General features: G+C 35.2%; 3 protein-coding genes and 1 pseudogene across 5 annotated transcripts; 3 read left to right on the forward strand and 1 right to left on the reverse strand.

The window, feature by feature from the left end:
• Positions 1–1,248: 1,248 nt before the first annotated feature.
• On the forward strand, positions 1,249–2,555 carry timm-17B.2 (Translocase, Inner Mitochondrial Membrane; the record flags this gene model as incomplete). Of its 2 annotated transcripts, NM_001380363.2 has the most annotated exons (3): positions 1,249–1,422; positions 2,148–2,385; positions 2,455–2,525. In NM_001380363.2, the coding sequence occupies 3 exons, from the start codon at positions 1,249–1,251 to the stop codon at positions 2,463–2,465; spliced, it is 423 nt and encodes a 140-aa protein (NP_001367715.1). In that variant the 3' UTR covers positions 2,466–2,525. The 2 variants fall into 2 exon arrangements, with proteins under 2 accessions (NP_001367715.1, NP_001294049.1); NM_001307120.4 differs by lacking the exon at positions 1,249–1,422 and having other exon boundaries at positions 2,455–2,555.
• Positions 2,556–3,523: 968 nt separating this feature from the next.
• Positions 3,524–4,363, forward strand: M116.2 (annotated as a pseudogene). The gene is made up of 3 exons: positions 3,524–3,565; positions 3,615–3,937; positions 3,988–4,363. Coding segments are annotated over exons 1-3 (741 nt in total).
• A 5,259-nt stretch (positions 4,364–9,622) lies between these two features.
• Positions 9,623–11,212, reverse strand: sdz-25 (F-box domain-containing protein; the record flags this gene model as incomplete). The annotated part of the gene is made up of 2 exons (NM_069029.1): positions 9,623–10,520; positions 11,121–11,212. The coding sequence occupies 2 exons, from the start codon at positions 11,210–11,212 to the stop codon at positions 9,623–9,625; spliced, it is 990 nt and encodes a 329-aa protein (NP_501430.1).
• A 3,966-nt stretch (positions 11,213–15,178) lies between these two features.
• On the forward strand, positions 15,179–16,768 carry M116.1 (F-box domain-containing protein; the record flags this gene model as incomplete). Its single annotated transcript, NM_069030.4, has 2 exons — positions 15,179–15,270; positions 15,871–16,768. The coding sequence occupies 2 exons, from the start codon at positions 15,179–15,181 to the stop codon at positions 16,766–16,768; spliced, it is 990 nt and encodes a 329-aa protein (NP_501431.3).
• Positions 16,769–17,035: the final 267 nt, after the last annotated feature.

Genomic DNA, 17,035 nt, shown 5'->3' on the forward strand with positions numbered 1-17,035 from the left:
AGGTATTTGAATTCCTCACACTACATACGAAATTTCAATACGGAAGAGAGATCTTCGCTTTGTTGTTTTGCAGTTTGTTTTGAAAACATTTTCCGATTTTCGTTTAATTTAAAAATGTTTCTTCTCATTTCGTTCCATTTTCTTGAAAATTTTGTGAAACTAATCGGTTTTTAACTCTTTTTTCAATTTAAAAACGATAAAACATTCTCAATTTCACAAATTTTTACAATTTTAGCTGTTTTTCAGTAGTTTTTCCGAAAAATTTCGAATTTCCTTCGCAGAAATTTTTTAAAAAGATTTTTTAAAGGGATTTTCTATTTTTTACATTTAAAACCTATTAAGTGTATACACTTCAAGTTATTTTGATTATTTTTTCGTCCTTCCACCGCCGTGTCTTCTTTTCCAATTAAAAAACATTTTTTGTGTTTTCTCACTTTTTTTTTTCGCGGCTGTATTTAACTTGCAGGAAAATTTGAAATTATGCGCAATTTTGAATATTTAAATAAATATTTCTTAATTATTCATCGAATTTTATATAATTTAAACATTTTTCTTCTCAATTGGTTCTCTTTTAGTGGAAAGTGTGTATATTTTGTTGATATTTTTCAATTGAAAAATGATAAAACAGCCTCAATTTCAAATTTTTTCCAGAATTTTTGAATTTCCTTCGCAAAAAGTTTCAATGCAGCAGTTTTCTTCAAAATTTCTATATTTAAATATATGAAATATTTTCAAATAAAACCTATCAAGTGTATACACTTAAAGTTATTTCAATTCATTTTCTTCATCGTCTTTCAACCGCCATGCCTTCCTTTTAAATGTTCTTAAAAATGAATGAAAAATATCGAAATAATTTTGCCTCATTTTGAGATTGTGCAAACTAACTATCATTTAATAATTCATCTTTCTCTTCTTACGACACACTTCTACCTTCATGGCTTCTCCGACTAATCAAAATTCCTAGTCGAGGACTGAATCTCCGAAAATTTGAATTGTTTGTGTTTTTATTTGAACTGGTTTCTTCTGTACTTCTTCTCTCCACCAGTTCATCGCGATTATCGCTGAAAATTATCAGAATTTAATCAATTTATGTTTTCAGGGATTAAATTCACACAAAATGGACGGGTATCGTTGGAGGATCCATTTTTCAAGCTTTCGGAGGATATGAAAATGCGGCGAAGAGAAATAAATTGGTTATTCTTTTTAACACAAAAATATGTGATTAATTAACTAATTCAGGTTGGAATGATGCGAGAAGTACGAATGAGAAGCACATTAGCAGGAGTTCAGTTTGCCGCGTGGGGAGGATTGTTCAGTACAATCGATTGTTGCCTTGTCGCCAACCGCAAGAAGGAAGACTCCATCAACTCTATCGTTTCTGGAGGATTGACTGGAGCTCTGTTGGCTATCCGTTCACCAAAGGTAAAGGCAAAAAATCGAGAATGTCGTTGAAAAATTGTCTATTTCCGATGTTTTACAGAGAAAATGTATCAAAATTATGTTGATTTTTATGTAGAAGAGAGCAAAATGACTGAAAAATAGAAAAATGACCGAAATTTTTCAATTTTTTCTGAAAACAAATCAAAAGCCGAATGAAAAAAGATGGAAAATTGAAAAGAAAAATCTCAAAACTGCAGCAAGAAAAATATTTTAAATGAATTCAAAGGAGCTTACGAAAAATCACAGAGCGGGTCTTGCCGCGATACTAAAACAGTACTGTATTGTATTTTATTTTTTCGGACCGCTGGCCTAAAAACGTGTGTAATTCTTGGTTTTTTGTTGTAACATCAATCCTTTTTTCATAATTTTTAAAGAGCTTTTATTTTTTTACTTAATTTGGTGCTAAATTCGGCAGCGCTAACGTTTTGAAATTGAATTCCGTATTCAAATCTCAGTTTTAAATGCAGGGATGTACGACTAGCTGATTTTATTTGGCTTTCGGCTGGTACAGCTCGTCAACAAATTTGGGAAAATTCTTCGAAATTCTTGATTTTTTAGAAATTTTTACCAGCCACAAGCTGACAAAATTTATCAGCCAGCTGTCGGCCGGTGCTACCAGCTGGCCCCGACAGTCGTACATCCCTGATTCCATATCTTCATAAAAATCGTTAAATTACTTCAATTGAATAATTTCTCTGCTTTTTCAGATGGAAAGGATTCGTCTCGAAGTCATAGAACTTGGCGAACTTATGGGATATGTCCATTTGCAGAAAAAAGTCCCAAAAGCTCATGTCAATTCACTTCTAATTCTTATCGACACGTTATCAATTCGAGCGATCGATGTTAAAGACACACTCGCAGAATCAGATATCGAGGAGTTCAATTCAGTAGTTGAAGAGGTTCTTGCCGCCATGCGTAGAGACTGTTTGACAATGCCACAACGTGGTAAGTGATGTGTGTATAAATAGTTGTGTCTTGAAATTTTATTATGTAAATCAAAAATTCTATTTTCAGTTCTTGAGTAAGCTGTGTCAGCCAGTCAGCGCCAGTCAGCTTCTTCTCATCTCGTCGTCCGTTGTTGATTTTGAAAATTGTTACAATAAATTTGTTGAAAAAAATTTTTCTTTATTTTTCATTCGAAGTTTATGTGGTTAGAATCCAGTTTGTTCAGCTTGTTATCAGTTCACTGTGGTCATCGTGTGCGCAGAAGTTGTTGATGTATTGGGGTTGTTCAAGTTGTGTTAGGAAATTAGAAAGTGTATTTACATACATTCGTGACGTCGTTTTTCGAAAATTTACCACATTTTTCGACTAAGAAAAATCGCGAAAAGCGCTTGAAATGGTAAATTGCGGCGGTACCCATTGGATAAAGTCGGTGCCCTTTTAACAATCGTTATTGCGAGAGGCCTTTCACTTTTTTTCGATCTCTTTCCTACATATCGTCCGTTTCTCTTTAAAATCATTCGTAGAAATTAAATATTATTATAAGCTTGACTTAAAATTAAGTTTTTCTTTCAGAATACAAGTCATCTTTTTTCAAGATGAGGGATTTTGACCTGGTCAATCATTCGTCAAAGGGGCGCACTTACGGACCCTGAAAATTTTCACTCGTTTTTCTCATTTTGACTAGAGCATCGATTCTCTTTAGTTTTCCTCTGTTTTTCGAACAAATTTCGTCGAATTTTAGTGAAATTTTCATAAATAAAATGTAAAATAATCTATTATTTCACAAATTTGTCGAAAATTCTGCTTTTATCGTCGTGAAAAATCACTTTTCCGTTAGAATTATAGAAATTGTCGATTTTCCCATTTTTCAAGCCTTTTTGATAATTTTATCGAGTCTCGTATTCGCACAATTTGATCGATTTAGCACAAATTTGAAAAAAAAAACAATTTCTCATTTCTCCAGTGTCCGTGTTTCTTCTATCTGTTTCCTTTTCTGTCCGTTCGTTCTATGTTTCCCAATTTTCTTGTGTTTTTTTTTAATTTTAAAATCAATTCTTCTCAATTTATTCAATTTCAGCTCTGAAGAGTTAGCGACGGGTGGATTATTCTGGCCATCGATCAAGTCGGCACCAACACCATGGGAACCGAACAGAAGGATTCATTGTTTTACGCACTAATGGTGTGGATTTCTTCAATGCAAAAACGAAAATTATTATTAAAATTTTCAGATTCCGAATTCTGTTCGTGAAGAGTTGGATCACAAACGAGCGAAAGTGACTGCCTGCTGTCACCATTTTCAACAGCTACGACTCGGAAAATCTTTCGTTGATCGACCAGGAACTTGGAGTCACCTTCACAAAGCTCCACTGCTGGCGTCTCACTCAATACTCAAATGGTGTTGTCTTGGATGCTGACACCATTCTCATCAGAAACTCCGACGAACCGATTTCTTTTTTTTTAGGACCCGATTTCTCCGCCGCCGCCAATATTGAATGGCCGGATATGCTCGATTCGGGAGTTTTTGTGTTCACGCCGTCGCTCACCGTCTACCGTAAGTTTCCGTAAGGAAAATTATATTTTACTTCAATTTTTTGTTCCCAGGAGCTCTTCTTGCTCTCGCCATCTCGTCCGGCTCATTCGATGGTAGAGATCAAGGTCTTCTGAACGCGTACTTCTCAAACTGGCGTGATCTTTCATCGGCTCACCGGCTCCCGTTCATTTACAACATGACAGCTGGAGAATTCTACTCGTACCTCGCTGCCTACCGAAAATACGGAGCACAAACCGAAATCGTTCACTTCATCGGTGCTCGGAAGTCATGATACCCGCCACCGTCGGATTCTGGTCTCCACAAGAACGAGTACTACCAGCAATGGCACTCGTTCAGCCAGCAGAGCAGTGCGTCGGAGCAAGAGACGGAACAAGTGTTCCCGAGGACACTAGATGCAACTTTTGCCCGCCTTTTAGACTTTTCTAGAAAAAGCTTAAATTTTATTTTTTTAAAAAATTTGCTTAAAAATGTTATTTAATAAAATTTATTTGATGATCTGTTTTTTTATGGGATGATGCAAGTGAATTTCTCGTCATTTCTCGAAAAAATTTTTGCAATGCAAGTGTGCGGAGAAATGACGTGAAATGTCGTGAAATTCGCAATTTCTCCGAAATTTTTCCGCATTTCTCGACATATGAGAGATGTGTCCCCGCAGGGTAGTAAGGCATATCACCCTGTTAATAGTGCGATAAGTAGGCGTAGCTTCCTGCGGGGACACATATCTCTGCATCTCTCATCGTTCATCATATGTCAAGAAATTGCGAATTTCACGACATTTCACGTCATTTCTCCGCACACTTGCATTGCAAAAAATTTGTCGAGAAATGACGAGAAATTCACAGAATGAAGAAATTTTAAAAAATTGTCAGGTGTGAAGAGCAGGATCCTTTCGTCGAATTCGTCCGTGGAGCCAGGAAAAGCTGCAAATCGTTGGGAAATCTGAAATTTTGTAATTGAACTAACACAGGTGAATTTGAAAAACAGAACAATACAGAGAAAACGTACAGGGAAAAATCAGAAGAGTCGGTCGGAGTGGAGAGGAGGGCCCTGGCGTCGAATCCATCTTCTTCCATGGAACCAAGATGAGCTGGAAACCTTCGGGAAATCTGAAATTTTGTTATTGAACTAACACAGGGGAATTTGAAAAACGGAACAACACAGAGCAAACTTACAGAGAAAACAAAAAAAACGGCAGTCGGTTGGCGGAGAAAGCAGCATCCTGGCGTCGATGATCTGGAAGAGAGAAATAATATTATGGGAACACTAAATTCTGAGAATACGTTTTGCGCAACACACCTGACAAGGGAAGGTTCTGAACTCGTTATCGGACTTCGTTACGCCACTATATACATTCGATAGAGGATAGTTACAGATGATCCCTTCAAAAAATTTAGCTGCTTCAGAGCAGGTTTGGCCAAGTTGTGACGTCTTGAAGTTTGGTGCTGAAATTCCTCATATCAAGTGATATTTCAATGACTACAACGCTGCAGAAACACCAGTGAACTCACCACTCTCAATTAGCGTTAGCAAACATGGCTTGGTGGCCGAGTGGTAGTGGCGTGAGTTTCGAGGTGTGGTATTCGTGGTTCGGTTCCCCGTCAACATAAACTTTTTTTTTTAATTTTTAAAGTCAATCCATTTCCAATTAGAACACATCTATAAACTTTTTCAAGTGGAAAAATATGCAGATATTATCCCTATGAATCAAATGCGTCAATTCTCCAAATTTTTCCGATTTTTTTTTTCAATATGTGTTATAGTTAAAAGCACAATAAAACAGATGTTTAAAGTTTATGTAAAAAACAAACGAACGATGCCAATATTAAAAAAAAAAAACAAAAGCAACATATAATATACTCAACAATGGCTTTTAACACTTACACTTATGAGCTGGGAAGCCGCATCCAACCCAGTGGTTAAAGCATAAAACCTTCTTACAGTATGGGCAAAGAAGAAAAGCCGTATCTTGACACATCGTATCTCTCGTTTTCTTTTGCGAACAGTATCCAGAAACTTTGAAACAAAATTTGGATGGAGTTTCCACTTTGACATGTTGGTCATCTATGTATCCTCCTTGGATCCAGCCGTACTTCCAGCATGATTGGAAAATTGGTGCACGAAAGACACGGTACACTGCAGATATCACGCGAAGCAGGTTGTCACGCTCTGACGTCTTGAAGGTGATACCGGAGTAGATGATGTACGCGTTCACCTTTTTGACAAAATTCTTCAACGGACAGAAAAAGTAAAGATCGCAAGGTTGAATAAATGATGTAGCTCCTGGTGGAATAGATCTCACATGTACTGTATTTCCGGATAATGCTGCAGCTTGAACATCCCCTTCGTTTTTCCAAGCAGGCCAAGCGTCTAGAAGCAGGACAACCTCGGTTGGCATCGAAGGATCACAAACAGCGGATTCAACCCAGTCGACCATTAGTTGTTTATTCATAATGTGGGACGTATTAGCTCGGATGATCAGATTGTCTGGTGAGAAGTGCCCTTTTTTGGGAAATTTTCCACCTTTCTCCTACAATTTAATAAAGTTGCATAATGTAAAACGATAGTCACAAGACTGTGTGGCAATGTTGTGCATATTGTCAAACATACCTGCAGAACCACGTACAACTTTGGGGCTAACTTTCCGGAAGCGCTTAACATGGGAAGGATTGTGTAAGAGTGCGTGAGGGCATCTTTGGACTGTACCAGTCTTTCAACACGTTTAACACCTTTTGGTGCGAGCGTCCTAAAAATTTTAATGGTCTTTGAAAAACTCGGTTTAGAATTTACCGTTTGCAATATTGTTCTTTCGTGAACCCACTTTGGTCACAGTTATAAACGACATCAGGATCCAAAGTTGCCAATTCTGCTTTAACTTCCTCCACGAACTTTTTGGCAGCTTGTTCTGTGAGCTCTTTATTGACGTAATTGGCACGAGTGATGAAAGTAGTTACGTGGCGAGAAACGAGACCGTTTGTCTTTTTCCACTTCTTCAGCCAGCCATCGCTTGCTTGAAATCCTTCAATATGGACGTGCTCATCATTCAATTGCACTGCAAGACGGCGTAGCGTGAACTTGTCAATCGAAATTCCTTCAAAATGTGTTTTAAGTCTGACAAAGAATGCACTACTTGTCGTGCAAACACAGTAGTTTTTCAATAATAGGAATACTCACTGTCATCGATTGCCTCAAAAACTTTTGTACGAAGAAGTCCAGAAAGTGTCGAAAATTGTGAAACACGTGAGCATTGAATTTCGTCTTAAAAACCCAGTTTTATACCGAATATGAAGCTGTTAATACTCACTATTTTTAGCAAAAACGCGAAGTTTCTGCATGTCATGTTGCGTTTTAATAAAACGATACCTACGCTGCATTGAAGCAAAAGATCGTAGTTTCTTTGTTCTGACATCAGTCATAAATTCAACGGCACTATGCACCTGTAAAAAGTAATGTATTTCAAATTTTATTTATTAGCCAATTATTTATCAGCGAATGTTGAGTAATTGATAAATTCTAAACACTTACCATTGCAACATCAATGGCAGCTCCAGAAGAGAAGTTCACTTTATCGGGTACTACGCAAGCGGATGGATCATCGTCATCAGGTTTCCAGTCCTCTTCATCAACAATTCCTCCGAATACTTCTTCTTCGTCGTCACTTTGAATAAGAAGATCGTCCGTTTCAGCATCTTTGAGAATCCTTGTAAATTTCTCGACAGTTTTCGTTTCTTCTCGACTCATTGGCAACGCGTTTGTATTAGTTCCAAACGTTTTCATAAGTTCTCCGATGATTACTTGTGGGCGGAAGGGCATTTTCAGTTAAAATATAGACAACGGAAGACGAGTCAACAGAAAATAACAAAAAAAAAACTACAAGAAAGGTGTGAAGCGTGGTGGGACCTAACAGCTCTTCTTGTGGCCTACATTTTTAACCACGATGATATTATTTGAAAATTTAATGTATTACTTTCATTTAATCATTTATAAAATATAATAAAAACATTTTGAATTACGGAAAAAAATCAGTGAAAAAAACAATTATTTCAACAAAAAAAAACACTTCGGAAAAATTTGGAGAATTGACGCATTTGATTCATAGGGATAATATCTGCACATTTTCCCACTTGAAAAAGTTTATAGATGTGTTCTAATTGGAAATGGATTGACTTTAAAAATTAAAAAAAAAAGTTTATGTTGACGGGGAACCGAACCACGAATACCACACCTCGAAACTCACGCCACTACCACTCGGCCACCAAGCCATGTTTGCTAACGCTAATTGAGAGTGGTGAGTTCACTGGTGTTTCTGCAGCGTGGTAGTCATTGAAATATCACTTGATATGAGGAATTTCAGCACCAAACTTCAAGACGTCACAACTTGGCCAAACCTGCTCTGAAGCAGCTAAATTTTTTGAAGGGATCATCTGTAACTATCCTCTATCGAATGTATATAGTGGCGTAACGAAGTCCGATAACGAGTTCAGAACCTTCCCTTGTGAGGCGCAAAATATCTCGTAGCGAAAACTACAATAATTCTTTAAATGACTACTGTAGCGTTGGTCCCATTTTGCATTGCTTTCGTAACTTATTGAGGATTTTTTGAAGTATCGAAATGGCAAAAACCAATGAAAAATTCAATATCGAAAATAAATTCGTTTCTAAAGTCCAGCCAGTAAATCAACACCAGCGCTACAGTAATCGTTGAACGAATTGCTGCGGTTTTCGCTACGCGATATTTTTCGCCACAAGATATTTTGCGCGTCCGCTGTCGATAGATGAAGAATTTTGTTTACGTTGCTGAAAAAAGCGTAATGGGGTTATCCAACTGTATTTTTCCCCCTTTTCCTCCTATTTTTCCCCCCTTTTGTCGCGATCCAACTGGGGTGAAAAATGGATTTTTGAGCGGTTTTAGAGCGGCTTTAGAGCGGTTTCGGAGTGGTTTTAGAGTGGTTTTATTAACGTCATATTTTTAAAAACATAACTGATCGATTTTTCAGGTAGATTGAGCAGTGGGGAAGGAGTTGGAGCAACATCAGTCATGGTGTCAGAAGAGGACAAATGAATGGAATAAAGTAAAGAGAGAGACAATCTGTTTGTTTATCTGTTTCTGTTTTATCTGTTTGGTTTGACATCATCTTTCCTGGTCTTGATGGCTCTGAATCGACTCTATTAGCTAATAGTCTGTCATGTAAAACAGCAACTGTTCATTTCTGAGACATCATCAATTGTTCTGTTACAATCTATTCAGATGTTGAAAAGGGGGAAATAATTTATCTGTATTGTTAGATTAAGAATCAACCTGGGCCGCAAGACTACTCAAAGAAATATGACATGTTTTGAGGAACTTTAGTGTTGATAATTTTTTTTAGTTTCTGTAAAACTCGAAGTCTTGTGACATTGAAGAAATCATTAAAGTACCTACAAAATTGAATTAAATTTCCGAACTATGACTCTGTGACTTCAGTTTATTTGAGAAATAGAAAAAAGTGATATTCCTTGTTTAGACAGAAATATAGTAACAAGCACTTTATTAACAAGTGAATTAAAAAAATATATTAAAAAGAACAGGAGGGCGCATAAATGTTTTCAAAATTAATTGTCACATTCAAAATTTGATAGGGATATTGTGATATGAGGTTAATTCAGAAAAAGAGGTGCATACGAGGGTATGATGAACAGAACGAACAATTATTTAAGAATCTGATTCGAACTCCAAACAATCATTTCCGACATTGACTGATCTACAAAGATAGATGCCTTTCTTCCATCGATACATACAATATCAAATCCTCCAATGACACTTTTTTCCAACTCTCCAGGTTCTTGAATCAACATTTCTCTTTCCACGGGTGCAATACAGTAATCCACATTCTTGAAGATTATTTTACGACAATCGTCATTACTATAATGAGGACGTCCATGATAAAAACGAGAAAACTCTAATCTTCTGTTGGATCCGTGAATCCAATGTTTCAAGAAGAGGTTTACATCTGTCAAAGAAACACTCATAATTTGTGATTTCGGATTAAATGCCAATAAATCATTAAATGCCAATAAATCAGTAATTAATCTTATTGTTGCAGAGCGATGATTTTGGCAAGCAATTGAATGAATTTGCTTAGGATCATTGAATGGCAATTTATTCAAACGAATAGCTTCAGATTGAAGAGCAAACATTTTTAATGTTTTTTCATAAAAACTAGTCTTATAATGTCCGTAAAAAATAGTTTGGAAAGTTTCAATATCCAATCCAGCAAACATTTCGAAAATGTTCATAGTCTCGCAACGTATCGTGTTGTGTAAAGAAAGCTTCACCTTTGGACGGTGAAATATTTCAAGAATGTGACTAATGAACTGCGAAACATTAACTTTTTGATTAATCCACTGAGTGGTATCAATTGTTTTTTGACTATCAATGAATCTCAAAAAAGTGGTGTCCGTTAGCAGGTAGAAATTCGTAGATCGTTTAGGTAGGTAGATGCTGATATTTATGACACATGATAGTTGAACATACATGCTTTTCGCATTCAGACCCAGACGTTCGGTTTGATTTTTAGCCACTGCAGATGTAAAAGAGAAGCCAATCCTGTAAACAAATAACATGCTGAATTAGGTTACTTCGGCAAAAAAGGAGGGTATTTATGTATTATACATTATGTGTTCAAAAGCTTTAACGGAATTAGGTTTTAATTTTGAGATTATTCCTATTGTAAGCCAAAAAATAAAATTATAATAATCACATTCGTAATTGAACACTCTTTAAAGTTGAGATCCAAATATGCAACACATTTTGAGTGTATTTAGGCAAAGTTGCCACCGGCTTTAAAAATTGAAGTGACTTTTTTCAATTTTGTTTAACTTTTAACATTCATTCCCGGTACAGTTAAAAGCACTGACTGCAAAAAAATTTCTATTTAGGCTTTGAACGGCATCTTTATTTGTATTTATTTGTTTTGCCCCCAAGCTTGTTTATTTGAAAGATATCAACAATTATGTAACTATAGAATATTTGAAAAAGAAATGAAAAGTAATTTGCTTGTTTAACATTTTTTTAATAGGACAAACTAGAACTGAGATATTTGAACAATCGGGTGCAATACTAATAGTTGAAAAACGGTACTTTCAATTTGGACGTTTTCCCGGCCTAACTATTTTTATTTTTGCCAAAATACTAGTTTTAACTTACAAGTCGATTAACTTCATATTTTTAAGAACATAACGAATCGATTTTTCAGGTAGATTGATCAGTGGGAAAGGAGTTGGAGCAACATCAGTCATGGTGTCAGAAGAGGATGAATGAATAGAAGAAGGTAGACTGAGAACCAATATGGTTTGTTGGCTGACCTCATCTTCCCGAAACTGCCATTTTGACTGTAAATGCAGTTGCACACCGTGATGTCAGAAGATGATGTCAGAAGAGGATGAATGAATGGAAGAGAGTGAAGAGAGAGACAATATCGGTTTGGTTTGACCTCATCTTCCCTGGTCTCTCTAGGTCTTGATGGCTCTAAATCCGCTCTATTAGCTAATAGTCTGTCATGTAAAACAACAACTGTCCAAATCTGTGACATGATTAATTGTTCTATTAGAATCTATTAAAATGTTAACTTGTCATCCACGTTGCTAGACTGTTGCCTGAAATAATGAGTCCAACGGTTTCGGCTGTACAACACCAGCCACAGCGCCTCAAATCGGGAGAATTGTGAAAATCGAGAATTGAAAAGTCCAACGGCGCACGCATGCACACTTTTACGGTATTAAATGAATTTCAGACGAAATTTCGCGATTATTCGAGTTTTCAAGATGAAATTTGGAAAAAAAAATAATTAAATATTGGGATTATTATTGCTTTAAAAAAGTTTTAAAAAACATTTTATTGAACAAATTCATGATTTGGTTGATTTATCATTGACTTTTGAACCGATTAGAACAAGTTAACTCTATGGCAAAATTTCTACGCTAAAAAAAAATTTTTCAAGCATCAATATGTTTGATTCCAATTTTTAAACGTCAGCTTGATATAAATAACACGGATTCAAGTCTTGAAATTGCTCAAAAATGCCCAAATCAACGGAAACTGTTTAGTTGGCAGTTGATCTTCACTAAACCAACACTAAACGTTCAGATCAAATCAAAACTTATTTTATCATTTGAAAAAACATTTTTGAATTATTGTTCCCCACAAAAATCAGATGATACGTAGTATTGCATGATGAGAATCTATATGATTCTTCATATGCGCATAGCTATAGATACTGTAATTTCGACAACTCCTATCTCCTCAGAGATGCAAGATATCAAAAAGTGATTATTTAAGAAATTGTAGAACATATCAAAAACTATAATAATTAATTAAAATCATTTGTTTATCTTTTAAGATAAGGGAGTTAGAGTAGCCAGTAGAATAACAAAAAGTATGCATTACAAATGTAAGTCTAACTCCCCCATCTTGCAAGACAAAAACGTAGGTTAAATTGAATATCATAGTTTTTGATGTGCTCTACAAGTTTTCAGTTGATCACTTTTTGATATCTCGCCTCTCCCAGTAGATAGGAGTTGTCGAAGTTGAGGTATCTAGAGCCGTAGAGGGTATACGGATCTCTTTTACTACGATTTGATCACATAGGTCTTTTACTACGGAAAATACTTTTTTACTACCTTATCTTTTACTACGTGGATGTTTTACTACGTTTTACTCTTTTGCTACGGACGTATTTTTACTACGTGGAGGGATACTGTTGGGTTACTGTAGTGGTATTGTGTAAGAAACAGTTTTCAGATTATATACTATAGTTTTTTTTAATTGCTAGAAATTTATGCTTACATGCTCTTTTGCATACAACCATGATCTTTTGCCTACAATTTTTTGTGTGCAAAAGAGCATCCAAATTTGGGGATTTTTTGGAGGATCTTTTGCTTACATCGGATCTTTTGCATACAGACGTACTCTTTTGCATACAATCGAGTACTCTTATGCATACAAGGTCATATTTTGTGCTCCAAAAAGAGCACAAAAGCAAATTTCGAGATATTTTTACTGTAATTACGGCTTTCTATGCATTTGGAATCATAATAGCCACTTTTCTTCAAAAAAATATAACTTTCGTTTTTTTTTCTTCAGAAAAGTGCTTTTATGTGCAAAAAAAAAGTGATTTTATAGGCTGATTTATGGAAAAAATATTTTCGAGAAATCATATGAACTCAAATATTTATCAGGATTCGATAAGAAAGTGTCTGAATAGTGGTTGTTGGTGATTTTTAAGGTTTCTGGAGACCCTAAAAGTTTATCAAATAAAGTTTTTCAGAAAATTTCTTCAAAAAAATAATTTTTTTCTGCAGCAATGTGGATGGAGATATTTTCGAATTTTAAAGCTATGATGGGCATTTTATCAGGAAGAATAAGGATTTTGTACCTAGGCAGAAAAAAAATTCGCATGTTCGCAAGCTGTCGTTCATTGAACTAAACTACTTTTTATCAAAAAATGTCAATTTTCGAAGCCAGCGGGGGTCTACGTGGCTTCTCATGTAGCCATCTAACTGAAGAAAAGAGAATATCGTGCTAATCGCATATCTTGTTTTGAGTCAGTTTGTTAGTTAGATATGAGCTGTCTTATTATGATAAAAAAGTAAAGCAACATTTATCAAGGGAAATCTTGCAAAATTGGTTTAAAACATTTATGAAATCAAAGATTTCAATAGAATAAAGCTACAAATCAATCAAAATCACTAAAAATACAAATAGTTCTGATCAAATTTCAATGTTCCAATCTACCAAGTGATCTATGACACGCCAAATTTCTTATGTAAGTGTTGCTCTCCAATTTTCCTTAAAAAATGGCTCAAATACTTACATAAATGATCAAATTAACATTTTTTACAAGTTTCGTGTTATATTTTCTTTTCCTTAATAAGGAACCATCAGGTTCTTCCTACCCTCTACGGCTCTAGATACCTCAACTTCGACAACTCCTATCTACTGGGAGAGGCGAGATATCAAAAAGTGATCAACTGAAAACTTGTAGAGCACATCAAAAACTATGATATTCAATTTAACCTACGTTTTTGTCTTGCAAGATGGGGGAGTTAGACTTACATTTGTAATGCATACTTTTTGTTATTCTACTGGCTACTCTAACTCCCTTATCTTAAAAGATAAACAAATGATTTTAATTAATTATTATAGTTTTTGATATGTTCTACAATTTCTTAAATAATCACTTTTTGATATCTTGCATCTCTGAGGAGATAGGAGTTGTCGAAATTACAGTATCTATAGCTATGCGCATATGAAGAATCATATAGATTCTCATCATGCAATACTACGTATCATCTGATTTTTGTGGGGAACAATAATTCAAAAATGTTTTTTCAAATGATAAAATAAGTTTTGATTTGATCTGAACGTTTAGTGTTGGTTTAGTGAAGATCAACTGCCAACTAAACAGTTTCCGTTGATTTGGGCATTTTTGAGCAATTTCAAGACTTGAATCCGTGTTATTTATATCAAGCTGACGTTTAAAAATTGGAATCAAACATATTGATGCTTGAAAAATTTTTTTTTAGCGTAGAAATTTTGCCATAGAGTTAACTTGTTCTAATCGGTTCAAAAGTCAATGATAAATCAACCAAATCATGAATTTGTTCAATAAAATGTTTTTTAAAACTTTTTTAAAGCAATAATAATCCCAATATTTAATTATTTTTTTTTCCAAATTTCATCTTGAAAACTCGAATAATCGCGAAATTTCGTCTGAAATTCATTTAATACCGTAAAAGTGTGCATGCGTGCGCCGTTGGACTTTTCAATTCTCGATTTTCACAATTCTCCCGATTTGAGGCGCTGTGGCTGGTGTTGTACAGCCGAAACCGTTGGACTCATTATTTCAGGCAACAGTCTAGCAACGTGGATGACAAGTTAACATTTTAATAGATTCTAATAGAACAATTAATCATGTCACAGATTTGGACAGTTGTTGTTTTACATGACAGACTATTAGCTAATAGAGCGGATTTAGAGCCATCAAGACCTAGAGAGACCAGGGAAGATGAGGTCAAACCAAACCGATATTGTCTCTCTCTTCACTCTCTTCCATTCATTCATCCTCTTCTGACATCATCTTCTGACATCACGGTGTGCAACTGCATTTACAGTCAAAATGGCAGTTTCGGGAAGATGAGGTCAGCCAACAAACCATATTGGTTCTCAGTCTACCTTCTTCTATTCATTCATCCTCTTCTGACACCATGACTGATGTTGCTCCAACTCCTTTCCCACTGATCAATCTACCTGAAAAATCGATTCGTTATGTTCTTAAAAATATGAAGTTAATCGACTTGTAAGTTAAAACTAGTATTTTGGCAAAAATAAAAATAGTTAGGCCGGGAAAACGTCCAAATTGAAAGTACCGTTTTTCAACTATTAGTATTGCACCCGATTGTTCAAATATCTCAGTTCTAGTTTGTCCTATTAAAAAAATGTTAAACAAGCAAATTACTTTTCATTTCTTTTTCAAATATTCTATAGTTACATAATTGTTGATATCTTTCAAATAAACAAGCTTGGGGGCAAAACAAATAAATACAAATAAAGATGCCGTTCAAAGCCTAAATAGAAATTTTTTTGCAGTCAGTGCTTTTAACTGTACCGGGAATGAATGTTAAAAGTTAAACAAAATTGAAAAAAGTCACTTCAATTTTTAAAGCCGGTGGCAACTTTGCCTAAATACACTCAAAATGTGTTGCATATTTGGATCTCAACTTTAAAGAGTGTTCAATTACGAATGTGATTATTATAATTTTATTTTTTGGCTTACAATAGGAATAATCTCAAAATTAAAACCTAATTCCGTTAAAGCTTTTGAACACATAATGTATAATACATAAATACCCTCCTTTTTTGCCGAAGTAACCTAATTCAGCATGTTATTTGTTTACAGGATTGGCTTCTCTTTTACATCTGCAGTGGCTAAAAATCAAACCGAACGTCTGGGTCTGAATGCGAAAAGCATGTATGTTCAACTATCATGTGTCATAAATATCAGCATCTACCTACCTAAACGATCTACGAATTTCTACCTGCTAACGGACACCACTTTTTTGAGATTCATTGATAGTCAAAAAACAATTGATACCACTCAGTGGATTAATCAAAAAGTTAATGTTTCGCAGTTCATTAGTCACATTCTTGAAATATTTCACCGTCCAAAGGTGAAGCTTTCTTTACACAACACGATACGTTGCGAGACTATGAACATTTTCGAAATGTTTGCTGGATTGGATATTGAAACTTTCCAAACTATTTTTTACGGACATTATAAGACTAGTTTTTATGAAAAAACATTAAAAATGTTTGCTCTTCAATCTGAAGCTATTCGTTTGAATAAATTGCCATTCAATGATCCTAAGCAAATTCATTCAATTGCTTGCCAAAATCATCGCTCTGCAACAATAAGATTAATTACTGATTTATTGGCATTTAATGATTTATTGGCATTTAATCCGAAATCACAAATTATGAGTGTTTCTTTGACAGATGTAAACCTCTTCTTGAAACATTGGATTCACGGATCCAACAGAAGATTAGAGTTTTCTCGTTTTTATCATGGACGTCCTCATTATAGTAATGACGATTGTCGTAAAATAATCTTCAAGAATGTGGATTACTGTATTGCACCCGTGGAAAGAGAAATGTTGATTCAAGAACCTGGAGAGTTGGAAAAAAGTGTCATTGGAGGATTTGATATTGTATGTATCGATGGAAGAAAGGCATCTATCTTTGTAGATCAGTCAATGTCGGAAATGATTGTTTGGAGTTCGAATCAGATTCTTAAATAATTGTTCGTTCTGTTCATCATACCCTCGTATGCACCTCTTTTTCTGAATTAACCTCATATCACAATATCCCTATCAAATTTTGAATGTGACAATTAATTTTGAAAACATTTATGCGCCCTCCTGTTCTTTTTAATATATTTTTTTAATTCACTTGTTAATAAAGTGCTTGTTACTATATTTCTGTCTAAACAAGGACTAGCGGGCCCTGCGGGCCCGCCAGTTGTAGGGGGTGTAAGGCGAGTCCCCCTGCCGGGCGTAGGTTCTCGG

Source organism: Caenorhabditis elegans, chromosome IV (genome assembly GCF_000002985.6).
Source record: "Caenorhabditis elegans chromosome IV".
Classification (NCBI taxonomy): Eukaryota; Metazoa; Nematoda; class Chromadorea; order Rhabditida; family Rhabditidae; genus Caenorhabditis; species Caenorhabditis elegans.